Source organism: Myripristis murdjan, chromosome 8 (assembly GCF_902150065.1).
Source record: "Myripristis murdjan chromosome 8, fMyrMur1.1, whole genome shotgun sequence".
Lineage (NCBI taxonomy): Eukaryota > Metazoa > Chordata > Actinopteri > Holocentriformes > Holocentridae > Myripristis > Myripristis murdjan.
Genome location: NC_043987.1, coordinates 6339121 through 6357996, shown reverse-complemented (window position 1 = coordinate 6357996; position 18876 = coordinate 6339121). Strand labels below are relative to the sequence as shown.

Genomic DNA, 18876 nt, shown 5'->3' with positions numbered 1-18876 from the left:
CAATGGCAAAATATCTACAAATAATTAATTTTCCTATTTAAAAATATATGTGATGCTTTTTTATTTACCAAGACCCTTTGAAATGCTGTATTAAATGACTTTTTATATTTTCTCGTGGATTACGTCTTGAATACAAAGAGCAAAACTAATAGTTTATGTTAAAAATTAGCCCAGAGTCTGACTGATAATGATGGATGGTGTATGTACATGTCATTATTTGTGTGTGTGTGTGTGTGTGTGTGTGTGTCCATCTCTCTGTCTGTGTCAGAATGTTTGGTTTGTTCTCGCATGGAGATTTCACCCCCAGCCTGCTCAACAGGTCAGGCGAGCCTCTGTTAGTAATCTCGTCTCTGACGTAGTTCTCATTTCGTCACAGGCCTCTCTCAGGAGGAGGAGCACCTGTTGTTGAATGGCGGTTTGCAGGAGTCCTAGTGAATTCCTAATCTGCCCCTTGATTCATACGCTGTCATGTATCCGGTGCTTGAGAAACTCCCTCTGGCTCATGGCCCATATGTGTAATCTTTTAGTGTACAAGATGTGGCTCTTCCTTCACTATTTCCAGGTACTTCCCCAATTGCAGACGACTTCATTAGCGCTTCAGGGATCAGGGTCTGCCTTATAATTGCGATATAGCCTGTGTGTATGGTTACAGAAAAAACATAAGTGACAACGGGCCTAAAATGCCGATGGGTTTGGTACAGCTGAATACAAGGAATACAAGGAAGTTTATTCGTCATTATACAACGGGTTGTATAACAAAATTAAAATGTGGTTCCCTCTTAACTGATTCATTAAACATGGCATTTCTCACATCATCAGCACATTTGTGTAGTCTACAAGGTCAATATGGTTCTCCTGGGTAGCAGCATCTTTGAACATCTGCCAGTCTGTGCATTCAAAACAGTCCTGTAGAGCTGCTGCAGCCTCATCTGCCCACACCCTAACTGTTTTTACAGTTGGTTTGACCCTTTTTGTCAGCTGGATGTAGGTAGGCAGGAGAAGCAGGGAGATGTGGTCTGACTGGCCAAAATGAGGACAAGGGAGGGCTCTGTAGCTGCCAGGAACATTGGTGTAGACATGGTCCAGTGTGTTGTTTCCTCTGGTGGGGATGTGGACATGCTGGTGGAATCTTGGCAGAACAGTTCTGAGATCCGTTTGATTAAAATCCCCAGCAACAATAATAACAGCATCTGGCTGTTTTGTCATGTGACTACTGATGACCTCATACAATTCTTGGAGTGCATTTTTGGAATTTGCATCTGGTGGAATGTAAACAGAATCAGATTCATGACAGGCATTTAAAAATGTTAATTCTCTGGGTTATTAGTCTTGGCATGAACCTGAGGGGTTTGATCCTTCATCAACAACCATGAAGTGGCGTGCCCTCCCGTTTCAACCTGCACACAGTCTGCCTGTTATGTTTAAAGTATGCTTTCTATTGTCGCAGCTGAAATGTGTCAAACGTTTGCACAGCGCTGCCAGTGCGCGTCCCATCACCTCGCAGCCACAACAAACTCGTGACCCAGCGTGGACCCGGCGCCTCGTCCGCTGATTGACGGTCACTCTTTGCGACCAATAAGAGCACCGCGCTGATGTTTTTGTAGCCAATCACGGAGCAGCATAGCGGAGAAAATCGACACATGACGGAAACTGCCGATGTGCATTCGCAGATGTAATTGAGCTTAGTACGCCAGTTTGAAATTGTGGTCATCGTCCTCCTGCGCTCCGGAACAAGTGTTAGGAAACGACTACATCTTTAATTATCGGTTCTACGAGAGGATAAAATGACACGGCTGGGGATATTTTCTATGATCGCGGCTCTGCTGGTAACACACAGTGCTGCCATCATAAGGTAAACACGCTGTAATTTGTTTGTCAGCTGATTTGTGTGCAACTTTAAAGTGAGCTAACGTTGCTCTTCAGGTAGTAGGTCAAACTGCGAGGACACGGGAGTTCCTTATTGGGCTTGTGATGTTGATGATATAACTTGGCCATGTTTTATTGTTTTGTCCTCTGGAGGATTTCATAATCAGCCCCACGTGTTTCCACTTTCTTAATTACAAAGCGCCTGACACCCGCTGCACTTTGCGGTGTGTGTTTTTAAACAAACTTTGCGCACAAAGTTTGCCCATGTAAATTGGATGTGAACATGGTGTACCAGGAAGCAGCGCACACCCGTGTCCCTCGCGTTTTTGCGCGCATCTCTCTCAGCTAGAGACGGCTGTCCTGCGGCACCGGTCTTAATCCACTGCCTCCAATGTTTTCCGCAGAGTTCCCCTTCACAAGACGAGGAGCGCACGCCGCCTGATGAGCGACAATGGGATGTCCCTGGAGCAGCTCCGGGCTTTGGCCAAGAGCTCTGGCGCACCGGACAGCGCCCCCTCCCCCGAAGCGTCTCCAAAGCTGCCCGTGGAGAGGCTCACCAACTTCATGGATGTATGTGTGCCTGCTGATCAGTAGGCTCAAATGTCCCTAGCCGACTTGTAATTCCCTAATAATAATACCCTAAGATAATTAGGGTATTATTTTAACCAGTCACCATCATGCAACTAGTTTGTTCACAGAGAGGTAGCCCAAACAAAGCCCTCACAATTTGTCTTTATAGCAGATTTCTAACTAGAAATCTATCCATCCATATTTACCATTCTCAGGTATTTGCCTCCAAGCTCCCAGCTTTTGGGATTGATGGGTGTATGTTGTTACCTCTTGTGTAGATGCATGTGCAGGAGCTTGCAAGTACAGTTGTGACAGTTTTGGAGCACTGTTTCCAAGTTCCCCCATAGCAAATGTAGCAGCATGGTGGGATACAGGCATTTCTCGAGACAGTTTAAAGGTCTTTGCTTGCAGGTGCTGACACAGTCCCCACTTTCTCACTGAGAACAATACAACTCAAAAAAGTAATCCAGTCACTCAGAGTAGAAAGAATTTTATTTTACAGTTACAGTAACTGTAATCTGATTACTGAAAATGAAGATGTAATCCCTAACAGTACCTTGTTACTGGGAAAAGCAATGTTGTTACATTAATCTAGAACAGGGCAAACTGGACTCCCATGATATGAATGTAGAAGCTGTGCAAAAAAGTAACAATTGAAAATATTTGCAGTTTGGTACATTTTCAGTCACTGAAAAGTCATGAAATATTAGGGTCATTTAGTGGATTTTTATGCTCTCAAATGTTAAAAAAAAAAAAAAGAAAAGAAAAAAGGGTCAAATTTGACCCAAGGGATATGTAAAGGGTTTTTTTTTTCTTTTTCTTGCAAGCTTTACCACTTCAGGAAAAGGCTGAGGTCAAACCACAATGCCTAACTGTCTCTGTTCTGTGGTCATGCAAACTTTTTGCATTTTAAGGCAAACAACTCCTTAAATTTTTGTAGTTGCCCTCAGCTAGACCAATTCATACATGATTTAATATTCAGGTGCAGTCTTGGTGGTTTCATAGTGGGTGTCACAGCAGTTTGCATTCATGGTTCTGTCCCCTCAGGCCCAGTACTATGGGAAGATCACCATCGGCACGCCTCCTCAGGACTTCACTGTGCTGTTTGACACTGGCTCCTCCAACCTGTGGGTCCCCTCCATCCACTGCTCCTTCCTGGACGTGGCCTGCTGTGAGTTCACCCGACTCATCCTGCATTAACATGCTCATGTGTGTTCCTGAGAGACGCCCCACCGTGTGTCTTGTCATGGACTAAAACATCATATTCATCCTTTAACTCTTTGTTTTGAGCCCACAGTATCATGCATCCAGCTTTTGCACCTTCCTCAGAGTCATTTGGTGGTAGTTGTTATTTTTGGGTTATTTTTACTTCCCCGACTGCCCTTATTCAGAGTGGCTTACTAAATGCAAACAGAAAAGATAGTACAAAACAAATTGTACTAGTCAAGAAGTTCAAGGGATAATTAAGTTATATAAAGATTAAGAGGGACGGGTAGTTTTATGTCACTACAATTAAAGCCAATATGTGTTTTTACTTCCATGATTTTAAAAGCATCCCAACCATCTTGTCCTCCTGGGTAATCATTACATGTTGTGCGCAAGACAAAGGCCAAACCCTTGTAGCCAAGTCATGTTTATTTGGGTCACCAGAAATAATTGCAGCCACATGGCATGTAATTTGTAGATCTGAAAGATGTTCGAGGATTCAATGCTTCACTGTGCTTCACAATACATGGGATGCATTTTCAGGCAATGATGATGGTCAGTTTAGCTTGCAGCACCCATGGGGAATCTTTACAAAATTGCTGTGGATGAAAGTGTAAAGTACAAATGAATTGTATGAAATTGTGTTTTGTTTTCCATTGCTTTGTGCTGTTCACTTGCTCAGGGCTTCATCACCGTTACAACTCCAAGAAGTCCAGCACCTACGTGCAGAACGGCACAAAGTTCTCCATCCAGTACGGCAGAGGCAGCTTGTCTGGCTTCATCAGCGGGGACACTGTCTCTGTGAGTCTGAAAAACGCTCACTCTCTCTCTCTGTCTCACGCTGGGCTCACATGACTCTTTGTTTGGCTGCATTCCGCTCTTATGGTGGGCAAACGGGAGGCATTTGGCTGCTACGTCGCCACGGTCCATCTCCGGAGAATAACTAGAGCATATCATCATGCCATTCCCAGAAGTTTGTTCTGTTAAACCTTCCACTGAAAGACTCAATGTCTTATTTGTCTTCCCGTCTCTCTTTTTTTGCAGGTGGGGGGTCTGTCCATCCCTAAACAACAGTTTGGCGAGGCGGTGAAACAGCCTGGCATCACGTTTGCGGTGGCGCGCTTTGACGGCGTCCTCGGCATGGCTTACCCCACCATATCCGTAGCACAGGTCACCCCGGTGTTCGACACAGCCATGGCCGACAAGCTCCTGCCTCAGAACGTTTTCTCTTTCTACATCAACAGGTTGGTCAGCATCAGATGAGACGTAAGGAAAGGCCTCTGGTCTGAGAGAAGCTAATATTTAGTCAAGAGAGCGAAAGGGCCATGCATGACTGCTCAATAGTATTCACAAAATGTTTGGAATAATTGTGGCGTCTTAGGAATGCTGTGTTGACTCCACCTCGGGACCGTTGCCTTCTGTGTCGGTGTAATTGTTGGCAAGGAGACCTGGGATTTACACTTTGTGCTATCAAACTTGGCTTTAGGTGCACAAAATGACTGACAAGCCAGCTTCTTCTTCTTGAATGTTTTTTAAAGACCTCATGAAATGGACGCTTACTTTCTTGATTTGATGTATTTCCTGTTGAAACAAGATGTTTGGACACGGTGTAGGGAGGGATCCTTCACCAGTGCAAACCAATGGGATATCAGTTTGTGGGAGAAATACAATTTTATTTGTTGGAATAGGTGGATGAGAGGATGTTTAAAGATTTGTGAAGGTTTTATTGGTTGAAATGTTGATGGACAGCCACTACTGCAGGATGAGGTCACTAGTTAAGATGCTCTGTTTTACAGGAAGTAGAAGTCCTGTCAGGTCACTTCATGGGGCTTTATCACCATTATCACTTCATTCGTCAGCACAAACGCATGCTGAAATCCAAGTAACCTGTATCACATATCAAATGATTTTATCTTTTCCTGATTTACTTTAGACATTTCAGTTGTTTGTACTGTTGTTGTTTGTACTAGTGATTGTGAAAAGTGAAAAGGTCCCACTGTGGGTCAAAATGTTCCGAGGACAGTCGTCTGCAGTAGTTGACTTCCCTTTTTTTTTAGGTGTTTGCTGAACTTGGGGTTTAACCGTTTTCTTTGTTGTGAAGGGAGTCGGCACTTTTGTCTGGCAATGTTTTACACACTCATGAATTATTGTGCTGCGCTACATCACTTCTTCTCTGTCCCGTCTTGCAGAGACCCATCAGCAGCTGTAGGAGGAGAGCTGATGTTGGGCGGAACCGACAGCCAGTATTTTTCGGGGGACGTGCACTATGTCAACGTCACACGCAAGGCCTACTGGCAGATTGAGATGAACGGGTGAGAAAGTGTGTGTGTGGCTTCAACCTATGAGGAACTGGACCAGTGTATGCTGGGTTGGAATTCTTTCAGTTCATTTTTTTGTTTCGTCAAAGATCATAGGACATTACAAATGAATTAAAGCATTAAAAGAGGAATTTAACCTTTTAAAATAATAGGATTTGTGGCCCACTCACCGTCTGGGGAAAAAATGAGCAAGTGTCAGGTCATGGTGCTTTCCCAATAGGAAGCAATAATGCAAGGCGCTAAAATGGGGAAGCACAAGCAGGGGCAAGCAGCACACACTGAGGAGGCCTGTGTGAAATGATTAAATTTCAGTAAGGTCCAGTTGAAGTAATCGAGCTGACTATAAATTGGTTGGAGGTTATATTCTTTAAGGACGAAAGTAAGTGAATGAATTTGACAATGTCCACTAATTTCCCGAAGAGCTGACTGTCCAGGGAAACTCAGACAGTGTTGGCAGTCAACAAGCTCGTCAGCTGAGAAAAGTCCGCACTGTATTTCCCGACTGATGTAATTTCCTTTAATCAAAAGCCTTTCTGTCTGGCACGTGCAAAACGGAGCAGCTGACACGTCGCTCAAAGCTCTTCATTTCACTGCAACTTTTGTTTGAGAGATGTGTGGGATAAATGTCTCAAAAGCAATACTTGGTAAACATATCACATTTCATCAGTCATGGGGTTTGATGGTAAATTCTGAAGTAATACCACTGAACTTCTGCTTTTGCAAGGTAACTGGATGACAACATATAGACGTAGAGCAGTTGTTTAGAATAGAGCAACAAGTGGTCGACCAGAATGGGTTTTTCAGTTGTCAATATTTAGAGAACCGATAGCTGATTTATATAATGCCGGTATCATGTTTTGTTTTGTTGGTTGGTTTTGCATCTCATAAAATACAGCTACTTAACAATACTAATAACTGAGCCACAGAATTGCTGAACTCAAATGAGCATTTAACACCAATGTTGTCTGCTTTGTTTGCTTAAGTAGATCTGCACTCAGTGCACTATTTTAAATTGGGAAAAAAATGTATCAAATGTCCAGGTAATCAAAAAACTAAACTTTGTTTCAAAAAACAACAACTTATCAATGAAAAAATGAATAAAATTTTACTCAGCATTTATCAATGGAAAGGGAGGGGTGCTAACACTGACTGCTGTGTCTGCATTTTTGACATTTTTGGTTTATCAGCCTCATCCTCACTGATATCAGCCAATGCCAATTTTCTTAAAATGCCAGATATCGGCCTGATTATTCAGCCAACTGAGAATGGATCTGTCTCTAAGAACAACCCATGATAAGTTGGACGCAGTGTGAACGACATTAATTTTGGCGTTGAGCAGCAGCCACCTGCCTGACACTTTGTCCTGTGATGGAAATGAACAGATGCTGTTGCTTCTTGCCTTTCCTCCACAGAGTTGAGGTGGGCAGCCAGCTGACTCTGTGCAAAACCGGTTGCCAGGCGATTGTTGACACGGGAACCTCCCTGATCACAGGTCCTGTGGAGGAAGTCAGAGCACTGCACAAAGCCATTGGAGCGCTGCCCCTGCTCATGGGAGAGGTAGAGTCACATCAGTGCAAGCTGTAACTGTAGATCACGACAGTTAAGAGCAAGATCTGGATACAGTGCTTTATTGTATCTGACTTGTGATAACTTTTTGTTAGCTTATAGATAACTCAGGGTTTGTTGACATCTGAGATGCATAAGGTCCATTGTTGAAACTTGGGCTCCCACTGAGCATCAGTGTTGACGTCCTGTGGCTCTGTATGTCCCTAAGGACATACAGAGGATTAGGGGGTTGTTTCTCATGTGCTACCCACTGTACAGTGCCTTGGATAAAAACACCTAAGAAATGACATGCATGATATTATGCCTAGACTTACTGTCTTATTGCATTATCTCTCAGCAGCTGCCCTTTTCTTTCTATATTGCTGTAGCCAGCGAAGCATGGGATCACTTCAGTTTTTTCTCTGAGATAATTTTGTTTTGTTTCTCCCTCCCAGTACTTGATCGACTGCAAGAAGATTCCAACGCTCCCTGCGGTCTCCTTCAACATCGGAGGAAAGATGTTCAACCTGACGGGAGAAGACTATGTCGTGAAGGTATTCACGCTCAAGAAAACAGGGCTGTCATACAGATGGCATTCACATTCTAATTTTGTTCTCTGCAGAAGATTAAACAGCAGATTAAACAGTCCACCCTGTCACATCAATTTATAATGATAAATGCATACCAAGAATGATTTTGTGAAGTGATGTAACTGTACTTATTGGTTTACACACTTCACACACTCCTGCATCACTTACCTCTGCTTTGGCGTTTTTCTACATTTACACCAATTAGAAAAGCACACCACCAAAAAAAAAAGGCCAGAAATGGTGCCAGAGGTGCTAAACGATGTTTTTAGGGTGGATTTTTTTTTCCCTTAAGGATAATTGCATGTACAAATGATTTGATTCCTAATGCATCCTGATGGACGCACCAAATAGTTGATTTATGGTATTGCAAGTATTTGCTTTTGCTGAAATGGAGAATTTCACTGGCATTTAACCATCTGATGTGATCCTCTGATGCAGGAGTCTCAAATGGGCACGTCCATCTGCCTGTCCGGCTTCATGGCCATGGACATACCCCCCCCTGCAGGCCCCCTGTGGATCCTTGGAGACGTGTTCATCGGGAGGTACTACACGGTGTTTGACAGGGATGCGGATCGCGTGGGGTTTGCCCCCGCCAAGTAAAGACCCTGGAGTTAGTGAATGTTTTTGTTTGTCCAAAGCCGCTTCCACTTCCTTACGTGGGGTAATTAAAGCTGAAGCCAAGCTGGACTTCCCTTCTAGTCCTCCATCATTTAATTTCCTGCAGCCAAAAAAAAAAAAAACATTTCTCGATGTTTGCGCTTTCTTTGGAGTACCGCAAGGCCTAGTTGGCTGCCAAACATGTCTCAGAACATGAGATGATCAAGTGCACATGTGAACATGGGGAATTGGTTTGTGATAAAGCAGGGAAGGAAAGCTGCCCAGATAACTTTTTTTTTTTTTTTTTTTTTTTGGCTCACTGAACAGAGTGTACACAGAACAAATTTTAAAGGGACAACTTCTCAGTTCCTGGCTTGTCTTTTTAGCTGCTTTTGATTTTGAGCTTTGACATTGCAGTTGTCATAGGATTTAATCAAAACTACTCATTTCAGAATATGTGGGCTGTTCAAGCTTGTCTGTAATTATGGTTTTTGGTGTATCTTTTCATTATTCATCATAACAGAACCCAGTTTATAGTAAGAACCACATTTCAAAACTGTCAGCGTTGCTCCCGTGGATGACTCAAGTTATCTCGAGTTGATTTTTAACTTGCCACTGTGAATTGTGATTAACTAGCCTGCGGGAGACCATGTTATGAAACCAAAGAATAAATTAAATAAATCTTTGATTGACAAATGATGTGGAAGTGGTGGTGTTTATTTCAATCTCACCAAGACTAAAGATTTATCTGATACATTTGACATTTCTCCTGATTTGTTACATTTGTTTATTTAAATCTCTGAACTATATCCCACAATGGTGTCCATTTTGTCTTGAGTGTATTCACAAGAGGAAGGAAAGAGATGAACATGGAAAATGTTGTCGGTAACATTTATTGGAGCATACAAAGTGCTGTGTGTACCATTCAGTTCCAGAGCTGAACATAAAAAAAAAAAAAAAAAAAAAAAATCAACAAAACATATAAAAATAAAACACATACACAGCATGCAAGTAAGCATGTGGCTAGGCTGAACTCCACAAGGTAGAGGTAGTGACCTACTTTGGGCATTTTTTTTTATTTATTTTTTTTTAGAGTAACAGATATATTACAAATGTGGCACAGTGACTCTCCCCACTACTGCACAGTAATAATTTGTAGCGTAAGCCAGGTCTGCAAGCAAAGGAAGACACTTAATATGCACACAAACAACCTCTAGCTCTATGAAGACCCACTGCTGATTGATTTGAGATACATCAATACTTAAGTATCAGTACATCCAGAACAAAGCACTTCATCAAGCACACCAAGTGGTATTTTACATGTAGTATTGAATCATCGCAAACATAAATACTCTGTTCTTTTTTTGGTTACAAATGTACAATAAATACAAAAATACTAACCTGTATCTCCATGTTTTTTTGTTTTTTTTTTGGATGTTTATTTTTGAACTGCTTGAATGCACAACTGAACTATAAACAACTCAAAACCCTGCATATTGTACACTACACAAACTGTGAAGTGGGAAGCAAAAATGAGGATAAAAATAAGAGGCCTGCTCCATATGTCTGCACTTCCCCGTTCTAAGGCTGGTTTGTGAGACCAAAAAGGAGCCAAGTGATTATTTTCAGGATCGTTTAGTGAGTAATAACTGTATCATCTGGATCGCTACTGCATCAAGTCCCACAGAGTAACATTGCTGATCTAATATCCAGGAATATCCCCAGATTGCTATCAAAGCTGCTGTTACAGGGATGATTGAAGATCAGTGACCAGATCCCCCTTGATCAGATCATGACCTAAAATAACAGCCTCCATAAACTCTTTATCCATAAACACAGACAGCCACAACAAGCCAGGCAGTGCTGATCACCAGTACTTGAACTGGTCCATGTCATACATGGTACTGGTACAATATTCCATCAAAACCACCAGTGCTAAATGTCCTCCATAACCAGGTGCTGCTCTAATCCTAGTCTGGCTGCCTGCTAAGAGAAACAGGGCCAGATTAGCACCTTTAAGCCAATCAGGGTTGGCCATGGACTTGCTTTAAAGCATGTGCACACCAACACTAGAGCCAGCAAGGCTACATGCTGAAATCTTACTGAAATCAGGGATGAAGCTGATTGCCAAGTTAATAGTGAGCTCATTGATCCACCAGGCAAATCAAAACGCAGCCTGCTTCACACAAAGGAGGGCCAAACACGTCTCGAGCAGATCTGTGGTCATGGATTTGTAAGAAATAATGCAGGGAGAAAGTAGCTGCGACACTACGTTTACTTTTTATGTCCCCAGCCAAAGACAGGCTCTTGCTACAGAGGTCCTGACCCAACCCAAGAGAGTGTAAACAAGAATCTATGCAGGAATATGGACAAAAAACATCTTAGCAGAGGAAAGGCTTTGCAGCTAAAACAGAGGATGTGACTTGGAATTCAGTCATATTTGGGGCAACAAAACATCTTGTTTCTGCCACTTCTTGGCCAAGACAGCACATTTCTAATTTATGTCCGATCACAACCAGAAATAAAACCAACCTGGCTGCAAAGCTACGGTAGAACACGAAACATTTTGACACTGCAGTGTGACAACTGGCAGAAGCTGCACAAGACAAATAACCCAGCTCTCTACAGCCATATCAAACCCACATGTTGGACATAGAAATGGGAGGCTTAATTTGCATCTTAAATTTTCTTTACGAGGAAGAAGTTTTAGCTCACATCAACCACAATCCCATGAGAAAAAGAGAAGATTTTCCCATGAGAAAAAGAGAAGATTTTCCCATGAGAAAAACAGAAAATTGAGAAATGAGAAAATTGGTGGGATAATATTGTTCACGACATAATTTTATGAACCGGCAGAAATGTAAATTTGCAAATGGTAATGATGCATATTCAATTATTTGATATCTGATTTACAGACAAACACTGTGGGATAAGAAATAGACATCGACTTTGCACACAACTTCAGTCTATGTTCATCTGGTAAGTTTCCAGTTTAGGTAGATGACTCACATGCAGGCTGCAAACATTCCAGACATGAAAAAAAAAAAATCTCCATTTCTCCATTTTTCATTTGACGATAAAGCCTATTATAATTTGTTCCATTACCCTGTAAATACACAAATCACACGTTTTTGAGTGCAGATTAATTTCATGAAGACCACTCACCAAAATTAGACTTCAAGTTGAATTGCCAGTATCAAAACAATGACAATAGTGCTCATTATCACGGATAAATATGATTACGAATGGGACACCTATAAGTGAAGGTTAGCTTTTTTCTTTCTAGTTAAGAATGCCGATTGACTCGAGTCCTTCAGGCTGATCAACAATTTATTAGCGTTTGGGTTTTGCATACACACACACACAGTCAATATTACATTCTACCTCGCAATACAATGGGAGTGATAAGCAGAAGGGCCAATTCCATCTCTCTTCGGGTTAAAACACCGCTCGCTGCATCACGCATGTCTGTCCAGCTGAAACGCTCCAAGCAATAAGCCTCAAATTGTCATGGACCTTCTATATAAAATAGATTCCAATTTCAATTCAAGCATAATTTAACATTATATATCTTAACTCAGATTCCACGTTATCCCCTTCCCGGCTCATATATGAAATGATGCTGACATCAACCCCTCCATCCCATGCACCAGGCCCTAACAACAATATGCCTACCGTGGCTATAAAAATAATAGCCATGAACTGCAGCGGGCCTTTCATTTCATGTCAGATTACAATGATATTTGGATGACCGGGCCTAGCATGTATGACTTGCATTTCAAGAATGAAAAGATCTTTTGTTCTGCTGGACACTAAACAACTGCTACGGTGTGTCTTACACTTCCTAAGACAGACGTCAGTAAATAGAAAAGTACAAAGAGAGCTTGTTGATCCAGGAGACAAGAAGATGATCCCATGCAGCTGTGGTTTTCACAGGAACCTCATTATGACTCTGCATCACCAGTGCCCCCAGGCAACAGTGGCGGTCATTTTGGGCAACACATTGTTATGGAGTGACTTGTCTGCTCGTGCAGTGCAGAGCTTGGTCACACAGGCTGTGGCACCTGTCCATCATGACTTCTGAGACTGGGCTCTCAGGGTTCGGGATGCTTTGCCACAGCAGTTCTAAGCAGGCCTTCGGGATCTGAGAGGGCACAGTAGAGGGTGTACCCCAGCTCATCCACTTCCTGCTCCGTCAGCTCACAGAACAGGTTGACTTTGGGGCTAAGAGCGCAGGGAAGCCTCCCGGCCTCTAAGTGTCCCACTAGCGCCCGCAGCAGCTGAAGGAAGCGGTCAGCCAGCGCCTCCTGGGTCCAGTCCCCCTCTTTTTCGCTCAGCAGCAGTATGGTGTTGGTGAGTTGGCTGGCGTTGAGCCGGTTGAGAGCAGGGTTGAGCTTGCACACAGCCTTGGCCACCTTCAGGCAGGTGCATCGGCAGCCGCCGTCCTCCTGATCCAGGGCTCTGAGCCGTGCCGTCTCTGCCACGCGGAAGCTCTGCCGCCACAGGTTCTCATGGCGCTCTGCTGCAAGCCGATGAGGCTTGGCAATCAGAGAGGTTCCATCCTCCATCACAAGCAACGGTAGGAAGTCCACATACAGCTTGCGGTTTGTCTCGTATTGCACCTCAAGGGTCAGAGTTTCCGAGGGAACCACAGGACGGATGACATAGTCGAGGACACTCCCTATGGCTGGCCAGTTGATAGAGCCGGCCACAAGCTTATCAAAGACCTCCAGGACTGACTTGGGAGAGAGGTAGCCTCCGACCATGCAGCGGTCCCAGTAGCTGCTGCTCCGGGGGAAATATTCTAGGTTTTCCCTGCGGACAAGCCAAAAACCTGGGACATTCATGATGGTGTCCTCTCCGGGGATAGACGACCACAGATTCTTCTCCAAGATCATCGGTACCATCAGCTGGGCATGGTCTGCAGTCACCACCTAGGGGTGGAGGGAGAGGCAAGGCAAAACACACAGGAAGGTAAGAGGAACAAATCAACAGTGACGATGATGTTCACCCCAATTGGTGCCCGACACCCTTGGGATAATTGTTTTTTGGTTTGTTATTGGTTTTTTTTGTTTTGTTTTGTTTTAAATATGAACGATGTCAGTGTCTAAGACATTGCTGCCTGGTGCTTGGGGACTTTTTGGACAGTTGGTGGCACTGTGATAGGCCAATCAGTTTCATTTTGTGGATAGTGAATATCGGTTCATCAGAATTGACCCAGCAGTGTTCAAGTTACTGAATGTGAAAGTTAAGGCCCTATAAAAGTCATATTTCAATATAAATCTAAATTATCATGCCCATAGTGCATCAAATTGGGCCCCAACTGGTTATAAAATCAGCTTTGTATTCCAATGCTGATCCCCAAGTGCCAAAATACATAATTTGCCCAACTTTAGTCCAAAACAGATCAGCAGAAGCTTAGAAATTGTGCAAGACAGATGGACAAATAGATGAAGCCTTATATATAATCCCGGCCCTGATTTTCAGTTGTGGGCGACAAAAATGAGAGCTATTTGACTGACAGTGTAAAGTACGTGATTTTTGCATTTGCTGCAGCTTAATATGATATAATGGTGTGTGTAGATGAAAACAAATACTGGGTGTGTTTGCTCTTTTGACTCATTTCTGTTGAACAATGGATTTTTTTTTATCTGACTCACTGATCCAAAACACAGTTGTTTGATATTGAAACAAGCTCCAGTTTAAGCTCCAGTTTCCACATGTTTTCTTACCTGCAGGTCGTCGTACAGACTGCCGCTCAGGTACATCTCTCTGAGCGGCATGTCAGGCAGTTTGGCGTGCAGGAAGACCCTGAGCTCAGCGCAGATGTCCAGGGCTGCCCTCCTGGCCGTAGCCTGCTCGTCGGTAGGAATGTTCACGTTCTCCTGGTAGAACTCCCACAGGTGCTCCTGCAGGGACAGACGCATCCGCGCCCGCAGCAGGTCTGTTTGAGTGGCGCCGCTGCTTCCCAGGCCAGCTCGACCCAGAGTCCGCCGCAGACAGTCTGAGGAGCAGGAAGCAATTAAGAGATGAAGGCAGCTGCATGAAAAATAAATAAATCAAGTTTTTCTTGCAAAGTCTTTACAATAACTCCAGAAAGATATTTTGTGATCTTCAATCTTCTACTATTTCAGATAAGGACGTGTAAGGATGAGACAAATGCCAAAGTCACAAGGCAGTAGGAGGAAGTAGAAGGAGGGGTCTTGATTATTATGAGTCCACAAACACTCATTTAGCGGGGTTCTACTACAGTGTATGGTGATTCAAAGACCTTTCAGAAACACTTGCAAAAACTAAACTGCTCAATTTCCATGACCTAAAGTCAAACACTATTTTGGGGGAATGGAAGAAACAGCTATGATTATCTACAACCCTGAAGAGAAATAACACCCACAGTAGAGGAAGAACAATAATCCTCGAAATAGGCTGTCTGTCAACACATAAAAAACAACCAAGAGGGGGTTACAGATGACAAAAGACCGACAGAATAAACCTTCTTAAGTTTTTATTAATGTTTAGGTTAGGATTAGACATACTGGAGAATGGCATACAGTAAAATGAGCATGAGGCTTGCACAACTAACTTAAAACAGATTTACCTTCACAAACTTCAAAAAACAGGCAAAATGGTTCTTCTCACCTGGTTCAAAAGAGTGTGATGATGTGGGCAGAGACTGCAGTGACCTGCTGACTGTGGACTTCATGTCATGGTTCAGCACCCGTGGCGACGAGCCCATCCAGCTGGGCTCCTCCCAGCTCCTCTTTCCTGCCTGCTCCATCTTGGTGGGGCTTGTGGGAGCACTTATGGCACGGTCATACATCTGTACAACAAACATGTGCACAAGCCCGCTGTGAGTGCTTCTGTGCTTCTTTACTGTTTGGAGGGTGGGTGGTGAGTCAATATATCTAACTTTGCCTAACAAGGCTCAAGAGAATTATAAAGATCTGCATCTATCCACTATTAGATGCACCAACAAAAACAATGCAGTTCAGCATGAATCTCTTCTTGCTTACTCTTTTGACAGCTAGTGTAGCAATGCCAAGCATGGCGGCTCCTCCCACCCCAAGGACAAGCTTGGCATTGGAAAGCATGAAGTCGATGGCTGTGCCAATCCCATTATCGTCCTTCTTCCCTTTGCGGTCTCCATTCACTCCTGCCATCCTTTCTCTGAAACAAAGGAGATTATCAGCCTAGGTGAGACAGGGAGGGAGACAAACACAGGACAGAGACAGGTAGGGAAAATAGGAAATTTAAATGAGAGGGTTTTTTTGTTTACAGGGAACATTTGTTTGGTTACAAAACAGAACTCAGAAGCTAGGGCAGACTTTAGATCAGTGGTTTTCAAAGTGGAACCTAGGCACCCCCAGAGGTTGTTGAGGGGCTTTCAGGGGGCCCTTAGCAAACAGAGGAATAATTTTATTTTCTAGAAAGTTATAGAATACAAAAAAATGTGTGACTGATTATTTGAACATAATGTTTTATTCTCACCAATTTTGGTCAATGTTCAAGTATCTAAATTTAGTACTTAACACAAACCAAAATATGTATTTATGAGGATCCATGGGGCAAAATTACTTTCAATGGTTGTCCATGGCTAAATGAAAGTCATCTTGGATGCATGGGTGTTTGAAAACCCCTGCTTTGGGTAACTGGACACCTAAGTATACCCACAATACACACACATCTGTTGCACCACAGACATTTAACCAGTACTAAATGAATATGATACCTACAGAGGCAATATCAATGGATAATCACGCCCATAGTGTTGTTACAAGTGATCCATGAGCTTTGCCCTGTCCTACCAAACCAAATCAGCCAGCATCACCAAAAAGAGTGAGAAAGAATGCCTTGCTTCTAGAAATCTGTGCAACTATTTAGTTAGACCCACCTAAGAGATAACAGTCTGTATGTCCTACTCCAGATGGTCTTTCACCCCTCCACCCCTACATCAGCCCACCCAGTCCACTACTGAGGAAGAACTGGCCCCGCTTCAGTGCGTCCTCCTTGTCTTTGGGTGCTGTCAGGGCCTGGCAGCGCCGAAACTCGCGGGCCACAATGCGGCGGTAGTAGTTACGGTCCGTGTACTGAAGGTGGCGGCCTGCACGGAGCAGCGCTCGGTACAGCTCCAGCACCGCACTGCGAGACCAGCCACCCATTAGGGACCACGCATGGAGAGGTGGGGGGACACCTGGCACCTGGGTAGAGAGGAGAGCAGAAGTTGAAGGAAGAGGGAACAAGAAAACTACAGACTGCAAAGTTGCATCATTATTTGTGGCAGTGAGCAACTCATATGCCGACATGGGGACCTGCTTTCTAAAAGATCAGCGTGCCAGCTTGATCCAAATAATAAAGGATAAGGATGAATGAGTGGGTCAAAGGTCACAGAGAGATGGCATGGGCGATCAGAGAGAACAATGCTTTGGTTTGGAAGAGACAAATAAGCAACACTGTTTCTGCATTGTAATCAGAAAGTATGCCGAGAACAAGCATGAACAAGAGCCCCTCTATTCAGACTTGTGTTGATAACCCTCTTACTAAGCTCCGTGGTCTGGACACACAGTGCTAGAGGGGCCAAACGCAACACCACGTTTAATCCCTGACTGATACTGTTACTGTTCAATTCAATAATTCACTTTTATAAGGGGAAGTTTAAGTTTAAATCTCGGTTTAATGTCCAGTGTCTCGTTTGTTATGTTGACAGTGTCTTGTGGGCACCATTTGTTGCATGACACTGAAATAAATTACATTTGCATTAAAGACCTTAGCGGCTGGCTCCATTTGATGTCTTTAGGTTACACCCACAGGGGCATGATCACATGGGACAAATGATGACACTCCTCACAAAAACAACACCATCACCAAGCCAGTTTCTGCTCGTCGATATTGCAGCTAACGTTAGCAATTAAGCAAATGGGATGGCTCCAACACCGCAGCGCACACACACTCCCTGCTTTCCCTCGCCGCCTCTGTCAGCACGGCCACTAGTTACAAACCAGAGGAAAACTGGCACAATGCAGTAATAAATAAACCAGCTAGGGTCCGCTATCTTTAGAAAATGGCTGGCTCAATGCAAAGTCAAAAATCTCTTTACTAGCCTAACGTGCTAAGTAGTTAGCTTGCAGGCTTGGCAGACACTGACCTTACATTTAGCCAAGTTCATTAGCAACACACACAGAGGAGCGTGCGAGGCGGCGGAGGCGAAAACACCAAACTACAGCGCCACGAAATGTGGGTCAACTTACGTTTTAGAAAATTCACCAAAGATTTGTCCTTACAAAGAGCCACAGTTCCCCACACGCCGGGGGTCAGAGTCGACAACGACAAACCGGAAACAAATTGTTGTTCTTCTTCTTGTTTCTCTTCTTTCTCGCGGCGGACTGGACGCTTGGGCGTGCTGCTGCCCCCTACAGGACGCATGCTCACACGCGCGGTCTTATTACCTTACACCTTCGGTAAAGCTCATGTTACCTGCAGAGACTGATAACTTTATGTTTTATTTGCAATAATTAAATAAGCTCATATACTATTTGTCACTTCATAATCAGAGTCAAAATCAGAGGCGCTTTAATGACACTGAATAATTAAATTATAAGAAATAGAACAAAGCAATGAGAAATATGAAAGTACGTGCCGTAACAATTTGTTTGAGAAGTATGTGCATTATTTATTTATATTAATAGTGTAAAAGTTTGTAGTGTATTTATAGCATAGTTAAACTTATAGGATTTAATTTCTGGTGTAGAAAAACATGATTAATTGTCCTCATCTTGCCACGGCTGCATTGACCATTTGGATATTTATTCATTAAAAACAGGTTCCATTTCAGCCATAATTCCCCAGTCTTATCCCTATCAACTTTGTTTCAACCCTTCTAGCTCCAAAAATAAAATAAAATTAACAAGTGTTGCAGCACAGCACTAAGACAAAAAGAAAGAAAAAACAACCTGAGATTAATTTATGAAAAAAAAAATAGTTGCAGTTTGATCTGACCATATGGGGTGGTCCCTGCAAAAATGATCACATTCCCACGCATGTTATTCATTCTACTAGAGTTTACTTTCAACACAATTAAAGCTGCAGGTTAGTTTGAACACACAGCTGCCTGATGAGGTCTCACTACCTCCATCCAGTATAGAGTATACTCCATATAGTTACAATTAGGGGTCGACCAATTATCGGCC

At 43.3% G+C, this 18876-nt stretch overlaps 2 protein-coding genes across 2 annotated transcripts; one reads left to right on the top strand and one right to left on the bottom strand.

Annotated features, from left to right (window-relative positions):
• The first annotated feature begins 1645 nt into the window (after positions 1–1645).
• Positions 1646–9391, top strand: napsa (napsin A aspartic peptidase). Its single transcript, XM_030057143.1, has 9 exons — positions 1646–1852; positions 2271–2436; positions 3484–3607; positions 4325–4443; positions 4687–4886; positions 5832–5954; positions 7373–7517; positions 7961–8059; positions 8534–9391. Exons 1-9 carry the CDS (start codon positions 1785–1787, stop codon positions 8693–8695), a joined length of 1206 nt encoding a protein of 401 aa, XP_029913003.1. The 5' UTR covers positions 1646–1784; the 3' UTR covers positions 8696–9391.
• A 339-nt stretch (positions 9392–9730) lies between these two features.
• On the bottom strand, positions 9731–18075 carry mief1 (mitochondrial elongation factor 1). The gene is made up of 6 exons (XM_030057142.1): positions 17938–18075; positions 16584–16890; positions 15706–15859; positions 15332–15512; positions 14425–14696; positions 9731–13626 (listed from the first exon to the last, which is right to left on the bottom strand). Exons 3-6 carry the CDS (start codon positions 15850–15852, stop codon positions 12787–12789), a joined length of 1440 nt encoding a protein of 479 aa, XP_029913002.1. The 5' UTR covers positions 15853–15859; positions 16584–16890; positions 17938–18075; the 3' UTR covers positions 9731–12786.
• Positions 18076–18876: the final 801 nt, after the last annotated feature.